Source organism: Mustela nigripes, chromosome 4 (genome assembly GCF_022355385.1).
Source record: "Mustela nigripes isolate SB6536 chromosome 4, MUSNIG.SB6536, whole genome shotgun sequence".
NCBI classification, from domain to species: domain Eukaryota; kingdom Metazoa; phylum Chordata; class Mammalia; order Carnivora; family Mustelidae; genus Mustela; species Mustela nigripes.
In genome coordinates, this window is record NC_081560.1 from 15,218,188 (window position 1) to 15,243,952 (window position 25,765).

The 25,765-nt window shown below is 38.1% G+C and overlaps 1 protein-coding gene across 2 annotated transcripts in view; it reads right to left on the reverse strand.

Annotated features, from left to right (window-relative positions):
* The window catches only part of AKR1D1 (aldo-keto reductase family 1 member D1), a 42,849-nt gene extending 17,358 nt beyond the window's left edge, over window positions 1-25,491 (reverse strand). For both annotated transcript variants that reach the window (XM_059396335.1, XM_059396334.1), the window contains exons 1-5: window positions 25,320-25,491; window positions 13,171-13,338; window positions 9,823-9,939; window positions 3,951-4,028; window positions 546-668 (exon numbers count right to left, since the gene is read on the reverse strand). In XM_059396335.1, coding sequence (XP_059252318.1) covers window positions 546-668; window positions 3,951-4,028; window positions 9,823-9,939; window positions 13,171-13,338; window positions 25,320-25,412 — 579 coding nt within the window. In that variant the 5' untranslated portion in view covers window positions 25,413-25,491. The remainder of the gene's footprint in view (window positions 1-545; window positions 669-3,950; window positions 4,029-9,822; window positions 9,940-13,170; window positions 13,339-25,319) is intronic.
* Between the last annotated feature and the right edge of the window lie 274 nt (window positions 25,492-25,765).

A 25,765-nucleotide genomic window follows, 5' to 3' on the forward strand; every position in this document is an offset into this window, starting at 1 on the left:
TTTAACTCCTGATTGAAGAGCTACTAGGTGTATGACATGAGGCAAAGATCTGTATTTGTTTCTATACAATTAGCCATTTCCTCCAAACTATTTACTGAAAATTTCATCTCTTTGCCGTTGACATTAGTTTGTGTTACCGTTTCTACATTAAGTTTTTATTATACTTGGGCCTGTTTTTAAGGTATTGCTTATTTTCTATTAATTTGGTTATCTGTTGGTTTTTACACTAATCTTACATAATTTTAAGTACTCTGCATATCTTAGCATCTGGCTGCATATCTTAGCATCTAGTTTCTCCTCATCACTTTTCCTCAAAAATATTTTTGGGTTATTTTTGCCTGAATCTGAACTTGCAAATTCTTTTTTTAAGAGACATAAATTGAGAGAAATAAAAAGACTTGTTCTCAGGGTCTTATGATGAGATATATGTAGAGTGACCACAAGATTTCTGACTTCTAGTCCAGGGTTCTCCTGGTAAGTAAATATTGGAATCTTCCCCCACCCCACCCTCCCCCTCTCACCTCCTACCTCCTAGCAAACTATACCTGGTTGCTGACTGGCTTATATTTGAGTCCTGGTTTGTTCAAGATGAGTTCCAGCTGCCTGCGGTTAAAATTGGATACTCCAAGAGATTTCACCAAGCCAGCATCTTTGCAAGCTTCCAAAGCCTGTTGAGTAAAGGTCAATGGGTTAGAAAAAAGCCTCAAAACAAATGAGGATGTTTATGAGAGTGTTGATGAATTCTTTAAGAAAGTCAGTCCTTGGATATATTAATACACATTCTGTGAAGAAAAAAAAAGTGGGAGAGACAGACAGGAATTCTATACTTGAATTAGTTTTGGAAATATTGTACAGCCTATCTTTCCTTTGAATTTTCACAATGTATACTAGCCCATTAAGAATGATTTTACTTCTTGAAATCTGTTGAGATTTGCTTTATGGCATGGTATCTGATCCATTTTTTAAAATGTCTGGTGTGTGTGAAAATGTATAATCTCCTTTTATTAGATACAAATCTCTCTCCTCTTGCTCTGTCTCTCTCATACACACACACACACACACACACACACACACACACACACAATATACAAAATTAGATCTAGCTTTTCCTGGCTTCTCAATAATTTAAAGGGACATGTAAGAAATTTCCCACTATATTAGAAGCATTTATCAATGTCAGTTTATCAACTTTTGCTTTATATATTTTGAAGATATTTTATATGGTACATATGTGTTTAAAAACTGGTATATTTTCTTGGTAAATTGAATCTTTTATCTTCATGCTATTTACACTTCCCTATAAATTTTAGAATCAACTTTTCAATTTCTTTTGGTATTTTGACTACGATTCCATCGAATCTTTCAATCAGTTTGGGGGAAATTAAAATCTTAATGTATTCAGTCTTTCTATCAAAGAACATGATATATCTTTTTACTTAGAGTTTTAAAAATTATTCTCAGTAGTGGTACCTGGCCATCTTAGTTGGTAGAGCATGTAATTCTAATTTTATCAGACAGCCTACTTTGCATAAAGAATGTTATTGAATGTGTTGAGATTTGTTTCATGTCTCAGACCATAGACAATTTTGTTAAAATGTTCTATGTGCACTTGAAAAACAGCATTTTGTTATATTTTGGTAATGTATTCTATAAATGTCAATTAGATCAAGTGGTTGATAAAGTTCAAATATCTTCTATAGATTTTCTGTTTACTTATTATCTCAATTATTGAGATAGAGGTTTTAAAATCTTTGACCATTATTTCAGACTATTCTCTTTCTCTTTTTAGTTCTCTTCATTTAAGTGTTATATATTTTGGAGTTCTGTTATTAAGTACAAAGATGTTTAGGATTAATCTCTTCATTATTATAAAACAAACTTCTTTATCCAAGCTTGGTAATACATTTTGCTCTGAAGTCTTTGCTGATATTAAAATAGTTACTCCAGCTATCTTTTGATTACTGTCAGCATAGTGTATCTTTTTTATACTTTTACTTTTTCCCTTAAGCTTTTACTTCTAACCTATTTGTGTGTATCTTTTTATTTAAAATGGATTTTTTAAAAATTTATGTAGCAGGGTGTTGCTTTTTATCTATTCTGATAATCTCTGCCTTTTAACTGAGTTGTTTAGACTATTTATATATATTGTGATTATTAATATAAATGAGTTTAAATCTCCCATCTTGCTCTTTGTTTTTTATTTTTCCCATCTATTCATTTTCTCTCTTCTCTTCTTTTCCTGTTTTCTCCTTGATTTATTTTTGTTTCTTCAATTTTTTTTCCTTACTGGCTTGTTTGTTATACTCAGGAAGTTTTAACATTTTCTCTGTATGTTTGATATTCTGAAATTTCACTGTAATGTGTCTAGGTAAGGGTTTTCTTTTCTTTCTTTCCTTTGGCAATCCATGCCCTTTATCTCTTTTTTCCCCCCCAAATATTACCTTTTTTACTTTTTGCTTTCCTTTTTTCCTGAGACTCCTATTTTATGAATACTAGAAATTCCAATTTTATCCTTCACATCTCTTAGCTTTTCCTTCATATTTAAAAAAATTTTCCTGTCTTTTCCTTCTTCATATTGGGTGGTAGTGTTCCTCATTCTGATATTCAATCTGATAATTTTTTCTTTGTCTGTATCTATTCTATTATTATCCCATTGATTGCATTGTTTTACATTTTTCTAATTATTATTTTTGCTTGTTTTTTAAAAAGATGTATTCTTGTTCTTGTTTCATATTGCTAATATCTTATCTCCTTGAATATATTATTTGGCTTAAAAAGTTAAAAGTTGTTGGTTCTCTGTTCTGTTTATGTTCAGATCTCTAAATAAAATATGAAGTTTCTTTGTAAAATAAATGCCTTGTAATTTGGGGCTGTGAACACATTTTTTTTCCTGGGGATACCGGCTATGCTATCAGTCTGTCACTTGGAAGGGAACACTACACTCCAAACCTAGTCATCTACAGTGAGGTCAAAAATGAGTTTATGGTCTGTTGGGTGGAGAGTCCCAGGCACCAGAAAATGCAGTCAGTGCCTCCTCACCCTTCAAAACAATTGCACAGTTCAGCTATTATTTATAGGGTGGAAGTCCATTAGAAAGAGGTACTTGTTAAAGTGCAATTTCCCAGCCTCTGGAGTTTGGAATGGGAGAAGGAGGGAAACAATTACCAGAGGTCAGACAGTAACTTGGGTTTTTCTCACCCTCTCACAAGTGCAGGTTTTTAGTGCTACTCTGATTTGATTCCTGAAGTCATCTTAACATGAGTCTTAAGTTTCTGCACGGGTGGAGCAGACAAGATTTGCTCCAAGCTATAGCAGAAGAGAAGAAACAGCAAAAAGAACTCTAAGGTCTTGTCCTATGTTATCCTCTTACAGCTTATTGGGCTGCCTTCTACTCTAGGTAAAAGCTGTCATATTACCTCATAAACAAACCAGTTCAAAATATCTGTATCTCCCACCCCAATCATAAATCCATGCAGGTTTTCTCATTACTCTCTCCTAGTTTTCCTACTCTGATGATCCTGGGGAAGGAGCTTGCTCAGAATTGGAACCAGAGTTTTCTTTCAGTTTTTCATGAATTGTTTTAAGTTTGTTTCTTTTAAACATATTATTGATTTTTGTAAATTCTATTTGAGAAACTTCAAAAATTTGTGAATTTATCCCATTTATACATTTTTTATTTATAGTTACATTAGAACTTACTTCCTCTACTTTCTTTTTCTTTCTACACTTCTCTCTTTTGGCATTTTTCTTTTCCATCAAAACAAAATCAAGAATTTTTCAGTGCAAAGAAGTGAGAATTTTACACAACTTTGCTTATTTTTAAAAATACCTGCTCTTACTATTACTTTCCATTAGGAGTAAAGGCTGCATCTCTCCCTTTATTGAACAGGAATAGTCAGATCACAGTTTAAAAATGTAGTCTTCAAGAAAAGAGACCCATTTAAACTTACCTCCCAAGTGGCACACAGATTTGACTTGTGATATAACCATTTGCCATTCTCATCTTTAGGATAGGGTTCATCTCCAGGCTACAAAAAAAAAAATGAGTATAATTTATTTTATTTATATCTGGGAATTAAAATTATGGAATTTGAGTTGTCATTATACCATATAGCCTGGCCCTGAGAAAGCAATTCAATTTTAATTATTTTTATATTTATATATAATAAATATGACACATTAGTCTCATTATCTCACCCAGGCATTCATTTTCCTTTATTTATTGACAGATTATTATTGTTCTTAAACCATGATATTCTCTTGTAATGAAAGGAATCTGTTCAATTCCCCCGCTCCCACAATGACCCCAGCCACACATACAGACAAATCTCACAGGTGTCAGTACTTTGCCCTGTTTTTCTAGATCATGGTGCCCTACATTTTTGGAAAATGGACACCAACTACAAAATATATTCTAGCCCACATCCCAGATGAGCCTTGGACAGAGCCCCTTGAAAAACCTGTTGCCTCCTGCTCTACCTGGCTGAGTCAACCCTTCCCCTACCACCACCCCCCCAACCCCCACTCCTGGCAATGGGTACAGCTATAACCCTCTCAGATCCTTTGAAGTCCCTTAAAAGGCCCAGCCTGACAGAAACTTGGGGGCCAACATTTCTCTGGATGTCTGGTCCCTTTCCTCCCTTGGAGAGTGAATAAACTCTGTCCTGTTTATTGCTTTGCTCTACTCTTCGTGCAATTCTTTGCCACACTCACCACCAGCCACTCTAATAGTTAATAACAAAATTACTCATAAACAAGGAGTAGAAGTTGAGAATTAAGACTTTTATGTTCAGTATTTTGACCTAACACTAACCCTTGCCAAATTTGAAAACAGCAAATTTCTTACTCTGATAAGAAACCAAAGATCATCATGAAGGGTGAGAGGAAGTTCTTCAGCTAAGAAAAGTGTAGCTAATAAGTGGAATGCTCCCTACATATAAGGGAAAACTCAGCCCATTACTTCTTAGCTCTGATGAATCTGCCCAATGATTCTCTTCTTTTCTTTTCTGGGCCCTCCAGGAGTTTAGCATCTGCTTTCTACTTCACAAAGTATCTCAGTATCAAACCTAGTTTTTGGGTAATCCTTTTTCAACTAAAGGATTAGTTCAAACTGACCATTGATTTTCAGATTTTTTCCTTTTTCACTTATCTAAAAATAGGACCCTTCTCTTATGGGCTTGGAAACAGGATAGAGAGAAATAAAAGATGATTTCTAGGCTCCTTGGCTGGCTGGTGGTGATCATTCCCTGAGTTTAAGCTAGCCACCAAGAGTTTTGTTTTGGATATTTTGAGACTGAAATGGCAATTAGACATTCACTGGGTATTTGAGGAGGCAATTAAACAGAGAAATCTGAGAGAGGCTGAGAGAGAAGTCTTGACTGTAGACAAATCTGGAAGTCCTCAGCATATAAAGTGGTGTTCAATCCATTTGATTGATCACCTTTAGAGAAGGTGTGGCCCAGTAAGGTAATATTAAGAATAGAGTACTGGCATAATGACATTTGGAGGTTGACAGGGAAGAATCTGTCAAAGCATTCTGAGATGGTGTTATCATAGAGCCATGAACTGAAAATGTTCAAAGAAAAAGGCAGTAGTCACCTGTATTGAAAGAGATCAGATAATATGGGGACAAAGTGTCTTTTAGAATTGGATGGTAGGATGGAAGTCTGTAGACCTTGATAATAGAAATTTTTTGTTGAAAAGCAACCGGAAAAATCAATTATACTCTTAAAATTTTTGAAAAATTTTCCTTCTGTCATCTCACCTGAATGAAACTTCCCCCCGGTGATAACATTTTCTCCATTACACTCTTTAGTGAAAATAATTTCTCAATTCCTCTGTCTCACTGAGAACAGGAAAAGGGCTCATTTCTCCTCAATGCCCCATAACCATTCATGTTAATTACCCTTTCTATCTCTGATTATTAAGCTCTTTGAACTTCTCAACACTTATGACCCACATTTTTCATTCCAGTCTTTCTCCATATTTCTTGCCTTTTGCATTTCCTAGTTTTCCTTCTGTTCTGAAATGGCTTTTTTTATGCCTCTATTATGAACTCTGTTAAATAATTTTTACTTCTCCAGATTTAATTAAGTCCTTATGAAGACTGTCCCCATGTTAAATATTTCTATGATGCCTCCCTTCATCTGTGTCTACTTTACCAATCCATTCATCCTGATAAACCCACTGTCTTTGTCCTCTATGCCTGCTCCTTACTGTAAGATATTGCTAGAAGAATAATCCAGCCCTATAAAAACCCATGCTACTGACTCTCATTCTACTCAGCAGTAACTTCTTTCTTTTCAAAACGTCTTATCATGGGGTACCTGTGTGGCTGAGTTGATCAAATGTCAGACTCTTGGTTTCAGCTCGGGTCATGATCACAGGGTCCTGGGTTTGAGCCCCTTGTCCAGCTCCACATGGAGTCTGCTCAAGATTCTCTCCCCTCGTCCCTCTGCTCCCCCTCCACAACTCATGCTCTCTCTCTCAAATAAATCTTTAAAAAAATCCTTTAAAATGTCCTATTGTGATTTTTAAAATTTTGTTGTTCTAAAATTGTATCTGCTTGTTAACTTGACATTTAAAAAATATTAAAGTGTAAAAATATTTTAGCAAGAAAGTTTTCTTGTTAAAAATATGATGAGATTCAAAAAGCATGTGATATTTTGGCTACAAAGATTGATTTCTCCATTATAGGAATTATAGGTTCGTGTGAGAAGTAATGTCATTATACTGTGTAATTTCTTACTGTTAAAAGTTTTACTGTCTCTCTGTATCCTTGAGCCTTGATCCCATCTGAGAATAGGAATGGAAATTCTTTATCTTTCCCAAAAAGATTTTACAAATCATTGGTCAGCCACAGAGAAGTAAATTTCATTTTCTCACTTTTAGATATAGGCTCTTTCCAAATCTTAAAGACTTAGCTTAGAAATCTACCATTTGAACATGAGTGAAGTTAGCTATGTGAGGATAAGGGCTAAAGTTACAAGTCCCAAGAACCTGAAATTTAAAAAAATCACTATAGTCCACAGAGTATTGGGATTGCTAGGTTTGGAAAGACAAGGCAGAAGGCAGTGTCATGTAAGAGAGCAAGAATGAGGTTGGCATCAGGGAACCCACCATCTGGTCCCATTCTAATGAACTTTAAACTTGAGTGAGTTACTTCCTTGTTTGGGGCCTCAACTTTCTCTTCTGTGAAATTAGGTTATTGGGATATCTTATTAATAACATTCCCTTCCATGTGAAGATTTCAGAATATCATCTTTCATTTATTATCTATAAAATGTTAGACATTGTGCCAGCAATGTCACATATATAATTTAATGACTCCTCACACTTGTCAAGGTAGTTGCCTATTGTCTCCATTTTACTGATAAAGAAACTGAATTTCAGAAAGAACAAAAAGAAAGGAAGAAAGAAAGAAAGATCAAAGTGACTGTTGCTAGTAAATAATAAAGCTGAAATTCATTCCCCCTTCTGCATGATTCCAAAGCCCATACGGACTTTTTCTACTGCCTGGTGTTTAGGTATTGTGGAAAGTGGTCAGGTAATGACCTGACCAAGTCATCTGGCCTGTATATGACACAGCTGGGATTCAAACTAGGCAGCCTGCTTTTGGAGCTCATGCTCCTTACCGCTATGTTAAGTGGCCTCTAATTAAGTACAGTAGATATCTGTTATTTTGTTTTCTATCATACCTACTCTGTCCCCTCTGGAGGAGCTCTTTCCATGTTGTTTGGTCATAGATGTCAGTCAGTCACTCATTTGGCCTTTAGCAAAGATTAGTCAGTAATAGGTACACAACCAAATGAAGGCTAGCTGGTATTTCTACATGAGGTTTACTGTGTGGTCTCTCTTTCTCTGAATTCTCATATTGTGCTGACAAAGGAGGTTTGGCATTTCAGTGGCCACTTTGCCATCATATAGAGAAGGATTTTTGAGAATGAAGCCAACCAAAACAGAGATGAAGGGGTGAATACATAGTTTGAACTTCAGGATCCAGCTGCGCCTGAATTAGATACCCCTTGGAATTCTTAGCTCCTTTTTTAGCTAACACCAATTTGAGTTGGATTTCTGCCATTTATAACAAGTTCTAACTAATACAAAGATGCTGGGCTATGGCAAGTAGTGGGCCCAAAATGGGAAATTGGTGAGGTCAACATGGGCTTGTGGACCATGAGAAGAATCCCATCTCAAGTTGCTGGTAATCCCTGCTCTGTAATAGCATACAATCTGTTAAATTGTTGCTTTGTTCTGTCCTGAGATGCAAACAAATGGGCCTACTAAGACTGGAGCTTTAGGGGACTTAGTAGAAAACCACTGGGTGTTAGAATTTGTTGGTCATTTTTGCAGTCTTCAAGGAGGTCTTGAAGAAAGATGTATTTGTTGCTACTAGGCTTGTAAAATGAGAGGTAAGATGTTATTTTTCTAATATGCATACTCTGTACTTCTGGATGTCATCCAAGATGACAGAGGTTCAGATCTGAGCCTTTAGGAGATAGAGAAGTTAGTGACAGCCAAAGCAGGAAGGTAGGAATCCTAGAGGGAAGTAATGGACTTTGGGAGAATTCTGATTGTGTCTGAAGACAAGATCTCTGGCCACAGATGTCCTACTGGACAAAGGTGCACCATGCAATGAGGTACAGACTGGGTGCAAGGAATACATTAACTGTGCCTGTTTTACATTATTTCATGTCAGATGAAGGTCAGTAAGCTGAAGATGGGGGAGGTGAGTAGAATAAGGAGTTCTTGACTAAGAGACAGAAACCATAGGCCACAAGTTAGATACAGGAAATGTGACCCTATTAGATTTCTAGTTTTAACTGCTCATTCATGGACTTGACTGAATGTGAATTTACTGAAAGCATATTACATTTTAAGGGATATTTCTTTGTCCATGAAATCTGAACTATGAAAGTCTATGATTACCAAGGCCATCATGAAGTCCCCAAATCTATATGTACATGAAGTAGGATGCAAAAGGGCAATGTTTCCTGAAGTCCATGTTCGATGTGACCACAGAAGATAGCCGAGAAGGAAATGTTTCCAGAGAACAAAACAGGGGCAACCAGGTTGGCTACATAAAGGAATTCTGGCCACTGTACTGGCAGAGTCTTTGTTCTTCCTGACTAGCAGCAGGATCTGATTTATCCTGTGGACAAGCGGCCAATTTTGTTTTTCGATCTCTCCTGCCCTCAATGAAATTTTAATGCAGTGACAGCTCTTTAGCAGGGCATATACAGGTGTGTTGTGGGTAGTTCAATTAACAAGCCCATAGACTGAGAAAGTTCAAAGGAGGAGTGAATTTGAACTAGAAGAATAGATATCACATAAATAATCTGTCCTTGGATCTGGCTTCAAAAACCTGACTATTCTTTGAGCTATGTCATTTTGGAGGGAGTGGGAGGCGAGCAGGTTTTCAGTTGTATATATTATCTTGCATTATGTTCTGCAGGGACATTTTCATGACTGTGTGAACAAGAAGGGTGTGTCTGAATGCTAGCTAGCTAAAATATAGAGGGCAGTCAGGAGACTACATGTTGGTTTGATGGAGAGGGTTTAAACTATAGTTGTAAAGGGCAGATATATTAGCAAGTTCATTGGATTATGAATAAAGAAACTAGGGTTCCAGGACTGAGTCTGTTACACATAATCTTTGTAGGCATTTGTTGGGGTTGGTCAGTACTATCTGATTTATAGTAACAGAACACCCTAACACTCTATGGTAATAAGTAATAAACTGGTTTCATAGCATCACAAGCACAGCTGCTGGCTAATGGTTGCCAGCGAGCAGAGACCTAGCGTCTAGGCATCTGCACTTACCTTGAAAGCCATGGGTATTTCAATGATGTAAAGATCCACATAATCTAGCTGGAGGACATTAAGTGTCTTCTCCAGAGTTGGGCGGACCATCTCTGGCTCATGCTTTGTAGCCCACAGCTGAAAGAATAAAAAGATGATAGTTAACTAACATCTATACTTTTTTTTAAAACAACCATGCAGCCCTTTATTCTTAATAAAGCACTCCTATACATTATTCACTCTTTTCATTTTACAAAAATATCTTTATGCTGCAGTGTCATCTGGGTATAGGATGAGTTCATACAACTTTTGACACCTGGAATATACTTTATCCAAACACAATACCAGAGACTTGAAAATCCACCTGAAGCACAGAGTACCTAGTTCAGGGACAAAGTCTTGCCCTGCTCTCTGCTAACTTCTGAATTGACCTTCATTACTTTTGCTTTTCCTCATTGTGTAGCTAGGGAACATGGGTCTCACTAGAGGGTTGGGTTTAGCACTTTATTTTCATGACACTGTGATAAAAGATGTGCTTTAGTGGACAAGAAATATGGTTGTGTGAGTGACTTCACCGGATCCTTCACCTTGGGACAGGTGGTGCAGAAGCTGGTGAAACTTTAAGTTATTGCAAACGTTTAGATATCCTTTTTCTGCTCCTTTGTTCTCATTTGGTCCTACTCAGACCCCAGGGAAATTCTGCCAGTTCATACTATGAAATTACTGGCTCTCTGGCTAAACTAATAATAATCACTAAAATAGTGGTGTGAAGGACCCAGCCTGGGCCTCTCCAATAAAGGTCAATAATTTGACAGCTATCCACAGATGAAAATGGGGAGATGTTGATCAATCCATACAAACTTTCAATGACAAGGCAAACAAATTTTAGGGATCCAATATAACTAACTAACTAACTAAATATTATTAATTTAGTTTTATATATAAATATATTTTATATAATATGTATTTTATATCATTCAATTAACTATATTAAACACTTTCTAATTTATATATGAGATATATAAATATAAAATAAAATCTAATATAAAGCATAGTGATTATAGTTAACACTACTATATCATATATTTAAAAGGTGCTAAGAGATCTTAAGTGTCCTCACCTCAAAAAGGAAATGGCAATTATGTGATATGATGGAGGTGTTAGCTAACACAATGGTGGAAATCATTTTGCGAAATACAGAAGTGTATCAGATCAACATGGTATACCCCTTAAGTTTATAAAATGTTATATGTCGATTACACCTCAATGAAGCTGGAAAAAAGAAAAGAAACTTAGCTTAACAAAAGAAAGAAATAAAGAAAAAGAAATTACTCAGTCTCTAAAATATTAGATAATGAAAGATTAAGGCTTAGATTGTCAAACTGTCAGGTGTATCCCCTCAGGTTCTAAAAAGCATAGGGCACTGAGGGAGCCTCCGAACCTTGGGATAAGTTTATACATTTTCTTGGAGCATCAAATATGTTCAAAGTGTTTTTTGGGGAAAAAAATGAAATTTCTGTACCCTTTTTGTCATAAGTAAGGGCAAGCAAAATTGGTAAAATTTAATTTTCCTTTATATTGGACAATAATTTTTTTCTTGCCTTAAATGTATAAAGAAGCAAAAACAATGTAGAAGGAGTAGTGGAAAAATGTGTTTTTGTCATTACTGTGGGCCCATTTGGTGTGTTATTGCTGCCATCCTATTGAGCTGAAAACTCTTTCTTATACATGTTATTTTTATTCAACAAACACAAACAGTCCTAGCTCTGAGCCAGGTACTATGTTTAAGTGCTTTGTAAATGTTAACTCTTAGCAACTTTGTGAAATGGATGACATAATTTGGTTCAATTTTTCCAATATGATAGATACTGCAATAACATTAACTGTTTACCAGGGGAGATAAGAAAAGTTTTTTGGTTTATTTTTCTCAGTGGTAACTTAAAAACCTAATTTTTACCCTGAAACAAAATGAAACAAATAAGAATATATCATGGGGAGGGATGTAAAAGTCTGAAAAAAAATTTGAATAAGACATAAATCTTCAAAAATATTCCTCACTTTGGGCAGGCTTCTTTGGTCTTAGTTCTCAGGATCTGAGTTCAAGAAATTTTTCATCAGAAATATTTGGGAGCACCAGGTTAATCTTTGGTATTTACTCTAAGGAGAGACCGTAATAATAAAATCTTAAGGAATCAAAATTATAAAGCTATGATAAAGTAAAAAGCTTCAGGCTGATATTTTGGGAAAGTGGCTATATGTGGCCCCTTGGAATGATAATCTGTAAGTGGCTGGAGACTTGGGGCACCACAAACTCCTAGGGATCTTGGCAAAGAGCCTGAGTAGGGAGCTAGGAGGAGGGGGTGTCTGGGGAGTGGATGAAGTCAGAAGTGGTATCTTGTTCTCTTTTAGAACACTCAGGAGAGTTGTATTACATGTTCTCCAAAGTTGTACAGCTTAATTTCTGCAAAGCTGCTTGGAAATATGCAACCTGTATTTCCACAGGCTTTATCTTGATGCTTTATCTTTCTGATTGCTCTTCAGTGGATAGTGATTTCTAACATTGGAAATTTCAAATGCTCAAAAGTAATGATATAAATGAAATGTCACATATCCATACAATAGAGTATTATTTGACCATAAAAAAAGAAATGAAATTCTCATACATGCTATAACATGAATGAGCCTAGAAAATGCTACACTAAGTGAAAGAAGCTAGATGCGAAAGGCCACGTATCATGTTTGATTTGTATGAGTTGTCCCAAATAGGAAAATTATAAAGACAGAAAGCAGGTCAGTGGTTGCCAGTAACTGGAGGGGGAGAAGGAAAAACGGGGAGTGACTACTGGTAGGTATGGGGCTCTTTTTTGGAGTGATGAAAACATTCTGGAATTAGGTAGTAGTGATGGTTATACAACTTTGTGAGTACATGAAAAGCCATTGATTAAACTGGTGAACTTTATGGTATGTGACTTGTAGCTCAATTTAAAAAAAACAAAAAACAAAAAACCAGTAATCTATGGACAAATAGGCATAGAAAAAAAAAAAAAGAAGGCTGCCCTTTTAAAGAAAGCTTTGGCAAATGCTTATGTAATATGAACCACCACCAACCCCCCCCACCCCCGCCTTGACTCCCCAGTTCTTTTTCTGGCTCTTCCCATACTGTCTTAAATCAATGCCCATGTATGAAGAAGGAGTATTGCCTTAACCTTCAACAAGCTAATTAATCAGTCCCTGACTTCTAGGCACAAATGAGGAATTTGGGAGTTGAGAACTCACTATTCTTGGCGAGCCCAACATTCTTTAACAGAGAAAAGTGATACAAGACCCATTATTAATATAAAGAATTGGAGGATGAAGGGAAGATCTTACCTTTCCACAGTAGAAAATATCCTCTCTCCGCACCTTTCCTTCTTTTATCTTCTCCCTGATGGCCTCCCCCACTTCGTGCTCATTCTGGTAGATGTAGGCCCCATCAATGTGCCGGTACCCTACATCGATGGCAATCTTCACTGACTTTGCACAGGTCCCCTTAGGGGTCTGAAAAGGCAAGGTGGGGAAGAAGAGAAAAAGACCTTTCCTTTAATCATTCTTCATCAGGATGCTCTGCACATAGACATTGTTTTACAACAAAGGACAAATTCCTAATTCCATGTTGTGATTGGAAGATGGCGTCGGGAGGTTGAGGACACTGACCTCACAGGGAATTCCCTTCCCACCTTCAGTGGAGGACTCCTTCCATACCAAGTCTGCCCTAGCTTTGTGGCCTCAGAAATGAAACTTGATCAGTTTTACCACCGACAAGAGATTGCATGACATCTATGTTATAGGAAGGCACTAGTTCATTGAAGAAGGCTCCATTATAAAAAAGTTTTGGATAAACAGAGATACATGCACAGGATGGAATATCATTCAGTAGTAAAAAGAAATGAAGTACTGCTATAGCCACATGGGTGACTATAAGGAAAATTAACTAAGTGAAAGAAGCCAGATGAAAAATAAAAACATTATGATTCCATTTATATAAAATGCCAGAAAATGGAAACTAATGTATAGTGTAGATGCAGATCAATGATGACCTGGGGTGGGGGACAGGGGGTACAGGCATGGGTGGCAGGGAAGGATTATAAAAGAACACAAGGGAACTTTTGCAGTGATGGATATGTTCACCATCTTGATTGTAGTGATGGCTTCATGGGTGTACATATGAGTCAAACTCATCAAAATGAATACTTTAAATAAGTACAGTTTATTGTATATCAATTATTCCTCAATTAACTGAGAAAGAAGAGTATTGGGGGGCATGTTAGATTTTCAAGATATATTTTTATTAAATTTGGTAGCCAAATGTTTGTTCATTTTATTAACCTGCATGAAACATATGAATATACTCTCTCCCGGACGTTGATAGAACCAAAAAACCTGAAAAACTCTTGACACTGGAAGTGTTAAGTTATCCATGTTTCAGATTGCATATAAATCACTGTTCTTTAGTTATGATGACATAACTAAACATGACATAACATGTTTTAAATAAACATGAATGTGTCTCATTTTTTTTAATATTTTTTATTTATTTATTTGACAGAGAGAGATTACAAGTAGGCAGAGAAGCAGGCAGAGAGAGAGAGAGAGAGAGAGAGAGGAGATAGCAGGCTCCCTGCTGAGCAGAGAGCCCGATGCGGGGCTAGATCCTAGGACCCTGGGATCATGACCTGAGCTGAAGGCAGAGGCCTTAACCTACTGAGCCACCCAGGCGCCCCAAATGTGTCTCATTTTACTTACATTTTTTTCTTAAGGAAAAATGGAAGCCTTGGTGGATATTTCCATCAAGACAAGCATCTACTAGGCTTGCCAAATAAAATGTTTAAATCATCTTTTAGGTTGTGTGAAGGAAGAGAGGGTTAATCTTATTTGTAGATTTTAATTGATCCCTTATTCAGATGGTGATCATTCTGATCTTGTTCACAAATGTTGAGAACTACTTGTGCTTGCTTCTGTATCTTCAGTGTTCTAACCAAATGCTTGACAAATCTCAACAGACCTGTGAATTCTGGCCCACAGAAGTTGATTTATTGAGATTGAGTGAGACAAGAAATCTCATACATTTCTAGCGACTTTATAGTCCTGGGCTGGAAATAAAAAGCACTGGAAGCATAAATTATATTTTCTTTCCCTACTTCAGTTGAAAGTCATCACTATTAGGAAAATAAGAGGATATGAAAAATGAACAAATTGGCTACACAGATGGTATTAGAAAATAAGATTCATAGTCACAAATATCAAATAGCTAGGAAAAGAGACACATTCCAGGAATGTCAGAAATACCTCTTCAGATTTTTTAATTGACAGCATGATTAATAGAGCTTGAATAGAAATTGAGGCCAAAAAGCTCTGCAAAACACTCTGTAAAATGAGATGTTAAGGACGACAACAAGTGTGACAACAAAAGTATACTGGAAGAGGAGGCTTGGGGTAGAATCCAGAAATTTAAGGGAAAAGATAAAAATATACTTCTATTATCAGTATATACATAGTATTAATGGAAAGAACAAGACTTCATGTGGAATGGTAAATACAATCTCAGAAATAGCACTGAAATTTTTGTGGCTGAAATTGGTAAATGTAAGTATAGAACACGAATAGATTTAATACAAGGGGAAAACCCCCCCAAAACAATGCATATTAAAATATATGCTCATGTTTTCAAAGATCAACCCAAGACAAGAGGCATAGGGGAGAGCATTTAGGATAAAGAAGATGAGAAAGACAAAGATTAAGTTAGGAGCATGGTATTAACCATTAGTCTGAAGTAACGTACGAATGATGCTTTATTTCATAAAGACACGGCACAGAAGCAAGTTATAGTAGTGAGAGTCTTCTATTATTCAGCTACCATGAAAGAGCCTTTTCTAAAAGCTGAATATCTGGTACAGCCTTTGCTTGCTAAAAATATTTTCCTTCATATGGCAGAAGCAGCAATGAGGTGAATTACTATTTTGGACTTAATTCTAATCAATATGGAGGAAGTAGTTGGAAATATGGATGTGAGAAAAATGCTTCTTTATAATTCTTAAATGTAGCATAAGAGAACTGTATGTGCATTCTGATAGATTCTTTAAGAAAATTCACTGTAAGGAAAACTCAGAAAGATCAAATAGAATACCATATTCGGAGACCTAAATAAAGGATATGATAGTAGAATCTTAAATGCAAAATTTTGACCCACCATTAAGGATGATATCAGTGAAATAAAGAATTCTGTTTTCTAAAATGGTCAACAGCACCCTTCCTCCACTTAAAAAAGGGGAGAGGATGCACTGCCATCTTCCAGGCTGTAACGCATACCCTAGTCAACATCCATTTAGACGGTGTTGTGTCCCCAGTAAGTATACACAAGTCTGAAAACACAGTAGAAGTGGTTCAGCTTAGCATTACTCCCTTTGACTCACTTAGAAAATGAATACTTCTCACCCGTGAATTTAAAGCTCTGTGGATCGTAGTTTCTAGTCTTAGTTCCCAGGGGGAACCCAGGCCCCTTATTTCAGGAGTTCAGTATGTGCGGAAAGGTGTTGCCATACTGGCCAGCAGGGGTAAGTAACTATATCCCAGGAAGAGATACGCCTCCTTCACTGTTACTTGATAAGCCAGGGAGGAAAACACTGGGCACTTAGGCCATCCAATACCTCTTCCCACTTTTGAAAGTTAATGGATAAAAGCAGCAGCTATGATCTGAGAAGGAGAAGTGGACCAGGGGCTCAGACAACTTGAGAGATAAGGATTTAGGTTGTGATATTTCATAAGCCACCTAGATCAGAAGAGATGTTGGTTAAGGAGGAGAGAAATCTAGAATGGGTAGTCTAGGAGGGAGAGAAGTTGCAAATTGAAGGCAGCTTTAGTCACAGGAGCTACTCCATTCTGCTAACCTACCTCTTTAAAAACTTTTCCAAGAGACAGACCCAGCAAAATTCTGGAAGAGCTTTTCCCAGGGGTGAACTCAGCATACAAAGCCAGTAGGTTCAGTTGGCACCAGGGGTAAAACGTAGTGGCTGTCGCGGTGTACCACAGGATGGAGGCACTCATTTGCTCAGCTGCCAGCAGGGTTGGCTGCTGGTTACTCACATCTGATCCCCTCTATGAATGATATTGGACACAACAGCCAGGCTCTCTTACCTCAACTTAGCACAACCCTATAGCACCATTCCAGAGCTCCCTGTGGGACTAATGAGCAAATGGATCACAGTGCAATTCTTTACACCAAACAGACTGACTTTTCTTACTCCCCTGCAGGTCTGATTCCTGAGACTACTCCCCACTAAGCCGCCTGCATGCAAGTCTCCTTCTTAGAGGCTGTTCTCCAGAGTAGCCAACCCAAGACACCAGGGTAAAGAAGGATTTCTTAAGCTACAGAGAGTATTAATGATACATTAAGAGTGATAAATGTGACCACATTAAAGCCAAGAAACTCCTTTGTCAACACATCATTAAAAGTGTAAAAAGACAAATAGGAAGAGGTATTTTCACATAGGTATAACTGACAAAGGACTGATACCAGATCGTTTACAAATCCACAATCAATAAGAGAAGTCCAATAAAGAAAAATGCACAGAAGGCGCACTTTGCAAAAGATACCAAAATGTTTAATAAAAATATGAAAAACTGGTCAGTTTCATCTAGAGTAAAGGAGATGAAAATTAAACCACAACAAGAGACCATTCCACGCTTGCTAGAACTGCATAAATTAAAATGACACCAAATGTTGGTGAGCATGTGGAGCAGGGGTACTCTCATACATTGCTGGAAAAAGTGTAAATTATATGAATAGCTTGGAAATTATTTTATATTGACATCATCTCCTAAAATTGAAGATACTGTACTCGATGGGATGGCAGTCCCACTCCTAGGTGTACATCTTAGTGAAACTCATGCATGTGTACAATAAGACCTGTGTAGGAATCTGCAGCACTAGAGTCTGCAAAGCCCTAAACTGGCAGCAATTCAAATGTCCATCAACAGTAAAATGGGGGTGCCTGGGTGGCTCAGTTGGTTAAAGCCTCTGCCTTCAGCTCAGGTCATGGTCTCAGGGTCCTGGGATCGAGCCCCACATCTGGCTCTCTGCTCAGCAGGGAGCCTGCTTCCTCCTCTCTCTCTGCCTGCCTCTCTGCCGACTTATGATCTCTGTCAAATAAATAAATAAAATCTTAAAAAAAAAAACCAGTAAAATGGATGCTGGCATATTTTTATAATTAAGCAATTACAGAGTAATAAAAATGGTCAAAGACCATGATTTTTTTAAGATTTTATTTATTTATTTGGGAAAGAGAGAGAGTGAAAGAGAGCATGAGAGGGGAGAAGGTCAGAGAGAAGCAGACTCCCCAAGGAGCTGGGAGCCTGATGTGGGACTCGATCCCAGGACCCTGAGACCATGACCTGAGCTGAAGGCAGAGGCTTTAACCCACTGAGCCACCCAGGCACCCCCATTTTACTCCCAGGAGCTGGGAGCCTGATGTGGGACTCGATCCCAGAACTCCGGGATCATGACCTGAACCAAAGGCAGTGGCTTAACCAACTGAGCCACCCAGGTGCCCAAAGACCACAATTAATAACATGGGTGAAATTTACATTATATTTAGAAAAAGAAGCAGAAAAAAAGTACGTCCAGTGTTTCTATTCATATAAAGTTCAAATATTGTATAGAAATGTTACAGTTGTGTAACTGTTAGAAAAAAGCAAGAAAATCATCATCATAAAAATTAGAAGAGCAATCCTGTCGTGACGGAGGAAGGCTTTCAGGTTGAAAAAGACACACCCAGAGTTTCTGGGGTTTGGTACACTCTCATTTTGGATCTTATCGCAAAGAAATATTAGCTATCTAAGTATCTGTCCCTCCTTAAGTCCATTGTCTTTCAAAATGTTAACTGTTAAAAAAAGAAAAGGAGGTAGATCAAAAATAAGAGGATAAGTGACTCAGTAAGTTTCAAAGCTTTAGATTTGAAGAACTTTGGTCTAAAGCCTCATTTTTGGCCTTGGGTCTCCCATCTGTTCTCCTTAGCCTAGATCCGAGTGGTCGCCAGCTTTGGAAAGCTTCTCCCAGGGGTGTGTGGCCTTCAGCCAAGTTACTTCCTTCCAAGGCTCCAGCCAAATCAGTTTCCTCACAGCGACCGACCGTGTTCAAGTCTTTGTTCTTTTTTGCCTGATTTGTTATGGAGGCCTTCTCACCTGATCTCTATGTGTTCTGTCTCTTCTCATTTTAATTCACTGTAATGTGGGCAGGTTAATATTTTTGAAAAATAAACCTATGTTTTACACCCTGTTCTGTTTTTGTTACCCCCAATGGCTCCCTCTCCCCATACCAGTGCTGTAGCTTGGTGTACAGCACTAATTAACTCTGCAGAGGAATGGTATATATGTATATATAATGGTGTGTGTGTGTGTGTGTATACATACACACCATATTCCATATATCTATAGATAGATAAGATAGATAGAAGGAAGGTAATATATACATATATAAACAAAATGCAGAGGTCATTTCTTGGTGTTTGATTTTTTAAAGCCAAGGCTTCTGTGGCAGGTGTGTGAGGGTGAGGAGATCACATGTACTGGAAAGAACTCAGAACATGCTGAAAAAATTTAAAAAAAACAAACCCTCAGAACATACCCTATATTAAAAGTAAAAATAAACACCAACTGAATTCTTGACCCTCAGAATATTAGCTCACAGAGCATTTTACAAAACTCTAAATGAGCTTCTATTACTTAAAATTAATAACTACTTTATAAGATTTCCCGAAAACTGTTAGAAAATCAGGCCACACTGGACCCTTGCTTATGCATACAATCGGCTGTAGTGGAGAAAGTCGCTATCCTTGGACGGGTCGGTGGACCTCTGGTTCTGCTTAATCTTGCTCTCATGCCTGCTATTAGAAAGGAAAAGCAGGACAAAACAGACAAATAGACTTAGCTCCCCTGACACTTGATCGAACTTCCTGCCTGGTTCCTGGTCTTTTTAGGTAGAGGCTATAGAACCACCAGCACAAGACAAGGATTTTTTGCCTTTGCATCACCCAACTTCAGCAAGAATCCTGATAAGTCTGTTTAGGAACAACCCCCACCCTCCATATCTGATTCCCCCTTCCTGTCTAGTTAGAGTCGTCATCTGCCACCACCAGCCCAGGTGATGTCTAGTTGGCTCACAAGAATCCCCCCTTATCCCTGATGTTTCCTCTCAGTAATTTTCCAGCCACTGACCTTGGCTGTAAATTCCGACTTGCCCATACTGTATTCAGAGTCGAAGCCCAGACTCTCAGTACCCCCTCGTGCAAAATCCCATCACAGTGGTTCCTAGACCTATCACGACAGCACGTGCCTGTGAATCAAGTTCTCCTTTTCAAGCTATAACAAGTGTCATTGCATTATTCTTTTCCTTTAACATGTGGTTCCCAGTGTATAATAAATATGCCTGGTATGAGAACAAAGCGAAACACGGTTCCTTGGGTTGAGAAGAGGAGGAGGATTCGATGGGCATTGAGGAGAAAGCATGCGGTATTTAAAGGATGGCAAAATCCTGAGAACAGTCCTAAGCCTGTGCCTCCCATCCCCATCCAGATCAGGGGCAGAATGTACTTGATGTTTAAAGCTCCCCCTTGGTACTCATGAAAGGTTTGGACTTCACCTCTCCTTTGCCCCAGATACAAAGCCTTCGGCTCACTCTTCAGACTGAAAACTGCTTGCAGCTACAGAAATCTCAATGTGGACCACCCAGGAAGGAATACCGGATCATTTACGACCCCCACTCCACTTCCTAGGACTTGATCTACCTTGTAACTGATTCTCTCATTTCTACTTTAACTTTGAACCAGTTTCATCTCTCTTAAAGCAGTTCAGCTTTTCCTTGTATTTTAGTCATATGTGTCTCTTTCTCTGTGAAAATATTTACCAGTGGTCCTGGACTTGTGTCCTTTGCACATCTGGTAACATTCTTGAGTTTTACCTGAAGTTTTTTTTTTATAAATATGGGCTATTAATTCCATGGGCTGATGTTCATAAAAACACAGTTAATTTTCATCAAAACTCAAAAAAGGAGTAAGATCCAAAGGAATAAGACACTGTCATGTGGCAGACCTTTTCAGATGGAGCTGTAGGGAAATCTGTTGGGAAGCTGTTATAAACTATTGCATTCCTGGATGAAAATGTTCTGGGAAGCTTTCAAAAGGAAAAGAGTCACCTAGATAATTTGCACGTTTTTAGTTTTCATTAGCCATCACCAGGTGGCGTAATGCACAGAGTGATTGGTGACACTAAGTGCTGGTTCCATCTTAAATTCTCTGAGTCCATGGGCATGAAACACCTTTATAAGAAATTTGGGCACATTCAGAGAAAGAAAAATCTTTTTGAAAGCCAGGAGAAGCTGGGCTGGGGCCCCTCACACAGCTTCATGGTACTGCTCCTCCAAGTTGCTTTTCCAGTTCCTGTCCCTACATGCTCTGGTGGAATCTGACCAGGGCAGAGGTCACTCGAGACATTGTTAGCCTTTCTGACTTTGGCCTTTCATGTGGGCTCTCACTCTTTCTGAAGTAATCCCTTGAATTCTGAATTCTGAAGTAATTGAATTCTGAAGTAATTCTGAATTGAATTCTGAAGTAATCCCCTGAAGATGTCACTGGATCTTTCCCCGGCCCTCTCCTGCTGTCTAACTTCTCTGTAAAAAGTGAGCAGGATCCCAAGACAGATACTGACTGACACGACCGGCAAACACAAGACACAAATGAATTTCAGGTAAAGAGTTACCTCAGCCTGGCATTTGCCTTCTACCCTTTGTTGTGGAATGACGGTTTGAAAAGACTCTCAGGCATGCCAAGTAGAGAAAACTAAATTTTGGCATCAGACTTTGCCTTTAGGACTAAGACTGATTCTGAAGTTAAATCAAATTGAGTACTTTCATTTCAAGGTGGCTGACTTGGGCACGGATAGTTCTAGCCTCTTCCTCATCGGTCCTGGGAAGATGATAAAGGAGTTAGCCCTTGCATAGGTTGGAATAGAAAGCCATGAATCTGCTTTATGTGAGATAATCCTTTCTTCCCACCCCTCATCTCCCTCTGCAGCCCAACAAACCTTCCAGATAAATGTGGTATATTTTTCGTTACATCAGAGTTTCTGATTTTGTGAGACCATTAACTCCATTCATTATTTTACAGTTGGTAATATTTTCTGATCACAAATGTAGTTGGTGTGTGCGTGACCTCCATTTTTCATAGTATTCTTCTTACATCATATTGTCTAACTGGTGTATGTCTTATCTTCTGAAGTGAATTATAACTCTTGGGGAAATAACATGTGATTCTGAATGTCTCTAACCTATAGCATTGAATATTACTAGACACCCAGAAAGTACTTAATAGTACTTATCGTTAGGTACAACACTTTGAGCCCAAGTGAGTTTCAGGATACACACACACACACACACACACACACACACACACACTCTACATACTTTCAGGATGTATATTCCTATGTACTTTCATAAATAGAAATACACAGAAAGTTATAGAAATTTGAAGTTTCATTGACATTAGATATATTCTTAACAGACAATAGAGTAGAGGGATTAGAACACTGGATCTGGATGGCTCAGTCAGTTGAGCGTCTGAGTTCAGCTCAGGTCATGATGCCAGCGTCCAGGGATAGAGCCCTGCTTGGGACTTCCTGCTCCTCTGCAAGTCTGCTTCTCCCTCTCCCTCTGCCTGCCACATCCCTTGCCTGTGCATGCGCTCTCTGTCAAGTCAATCAATCAATCAATCTTAAAAAAAAAAAAAAAAAAAGAATATTGGGTCTGGACCCAAAGTACATCTGTTCAAATCCAAACTCTGTTCCCTAGCACTGTAAGTTTGGAGCAATTTTATCTCTCTATACTTCAGCTTTATCATCTGTAAATGGGGTCACATGGTGTATATTTCTTAATGTCTTGAGGATTACATTAGAAAATACATGTAATGTGAAGCCCTCAAAGGAGTTCCTGGTGCATGTTAAGTGTCCTCAAAATGTTCGCTATTACTGTCATGTCTATTTATATCTTCCTAGTGTCACATGCTCACAAACATAGAGATCCCCTTTTATAAACTAATTAATTGGAAAGCATCAGCTGAATATCCATTACTTATTAAATACTACCTTGGAAATACAGAACTGAAATCTCTTTTATAATGGATTTCATAGTCTTGTGGGGCAGATTGTAGAGAAACAAGGATTACAATCCAGTGTGATAAGATCTACAGTAGAGTCAAGTAAAAGAGTCCATGTGAACACACAAGAGGGACAAGTTGTGGTGGCTGGAGGGTGGGGATTCTAAGGAGTGGTGTCCTTGAGCTGAGTCTTGAAGGTTTAGTAGAAGTTGGCTAAGTGAAAAGCCAAGAGAAAGGGTGTTCCAGGTAGAAGGCAGCATGTTCATGAGCATGGAGATGGGAGAGTTGTTCCAGGAACTCATCCAGGTGTGTTTTACACCCAGAGGGAAAGGTAGAAGAGTGGTGGTGGATTATGCTGGACAGATGGATCTTGTCTGAACCTTGAAAGCTCAGTGTGCAAGGTCAGGAATGTGGTCTCTACCCTGTAATTGAAAGAGAGCCACTGAAATAATTCAGCACAGAAGTGACATGATCAGATTTGGGTCTGAGAAAGATCCTGAGAGCCCCAGTTTGGATCATTAACTGGAGGGGAGAAAATTGGGAGAATAACTTACTGATAAATTAAGAACCTAAACTAAGGCAGTGACAAAGGAGTTAGAGAGAATGGTATGAATTGAAAACATATTTCTGAGATAAATTGAATAGCAATCATTTGGATAGAATGTGGACAAGGAGAAACATGCGGAAGAGGGCAGAATGTAGGAATATGGTCAGGCTTCTGGCTTGGGGGGCTCAGAGTGATAATGTTATTTTCTAGGAGGAGAAGTATTTCAGGGGCTGGGGGAAGGAGAGATGGATAGTGTAATTCTGTCATTTTGAGTTAGAGATGTCTGAGGAAGACAGAGTACATACTTGACTGTCCAACAGAATTATCCAAAGAGCTTGTTAAATGCAGTCTCTATCCCTTAAGATCCAGAGTCAGTAGAACAGAGGTGAAGCCTGAGGATCTGTATTTTTTTTTTTTTTAAATCCCCAAGGGGTTCTGATGTAGCCGGTCCACAGTTGTATGGGGACATATAACCAAAAAATATAAGAAATAGGTGTCTCTGCATGGATGTGGTCGGAGCCAAGGTTGTGAATGAGATCAAAGACAGATAATGGGCAAAGAAAGAAGAGGAAGGGGCCAATGATTTAGATCCTTGTAATTGTTCCAATAGTGGTTTTCCCTCGCATTATCAAAAACAAGGGGACTGGGCAATTGCAATGGAATGTGGGATTGTGATAGGAGAGTTCGTTAACTAACTGCTTACTCTAGGCTTATTTTTCTTTTTCTGTCTTCCATTCTCTGTGCTGCCCCAGAATTATCTTTCGAAAGTACTGATCTCATGATGCTTTTCCTTTGTTTCCAAACCTCACATAATTCCTCCTTTTATACAGAGTGAAGGTCCAGCTCATTGGCATGGCATTCAAGGTCCTTTATGATCTAGTCTCAACCTGCATTTCCAGAGCTAGCTGCCGTTGCTTCCACCACTAATTCCTTGTGCCAGCCACTGCGGGCTTGGCCTTTGCTGGACATATCATTTATCGTTGTGCCTCTGTAATTCTCCTTTGCCCCAAACGCCCTGCCTCAGCTCTCTTTTTCTGCCTTCTAACTCGTGGTTAGCTTTCTGGAGGTCATTCCTATGTGATCACACAAATCTGATCTAATGCTACAATTCTGGTAGCATTTCTACACATACGATGGTTCATTCTGATAATCAGCATTAAATTTGAATTGCAATGAGGAAAGCAGAAAGATATTTTTCTTACAAGTAGAAACTGTGTTTAAATGGCAACCCACTCATTCCTGAAGGTCAAATTTAACAATTCAGTGTTTTCAGAGAAATAGTCTGTAGTTCTAGGATAGCATTTATTCTTATCTTCATCCTTCTATAATTAGCTATTAAAGAATCTGCCTCCCCTATTTGATTTCTAATACCTAGGTAGCACAGACACTGCTCCCTTCATATCTGAAGCTTCTATAGCCTAGTGCTTCATACCTGGAGATTTTTATTAAGTATTTGTTAGATTGAACTGGAAATTCTCAAATAAAAGTTTTAAAAACCCCACAAGTGGTAAACTCAGAAACTTCATGTGCCTCAGTTCATTCTAATAATCCGTATTCAGCTAAATTTCATCAAAGGAAGAAGAAAGGTCCCATCTTCTAAGCTTAAAGATAATTTTAAATTATAAACTGATAGAGTTTTAACCTCTGGCTCAGTACTCATAATGCCAAATAGTACTCTAGAGATAACTTTCATTATAAAAAGTCAATCAATGAGATCCACTCAAAATGAGTTAAAGATTATGTTCTAGGAGAGTTTCAAAACATTAAAATAAAAGAGAGAGAGAAAAATTTACCAGTTTAGGTTCTGAGTATGTCCCAAGACCGATGATCGGAATGCTGTTTCCATCACTTAGAGGAATGCGGTGATTTACAGCGCTGAGGTACATCCTGGAGAGACTCTGGGTTTCAAATTTTAGCACTGATTCTGGATGCCTCTAGAGGAGTCTCTTTGAAAAGATCTTCTAGGGCCCTATTAATCTAAGAAGAGCCAGAGGGAGGAGCAGTGGGAGGGAAAAGAGATTAGCAGATGTATTTCTCAACCTGTTTTTTTTCCAGGTTGTTGTGAAAAGCCAGAGCTTGTCCTTTGAACTTTATCAGAGGCATGTAAATAACATAATCCATTTAGAGCTGATGCTTACTTCTCTATAAAGAGGGAAACCCCCAAAAGAAACAAATCTAGCTGGCTTCTACCAGTCAGGATGCTTTCATTGGCAAGTAACTGGCTGATCTCAAATTCTCT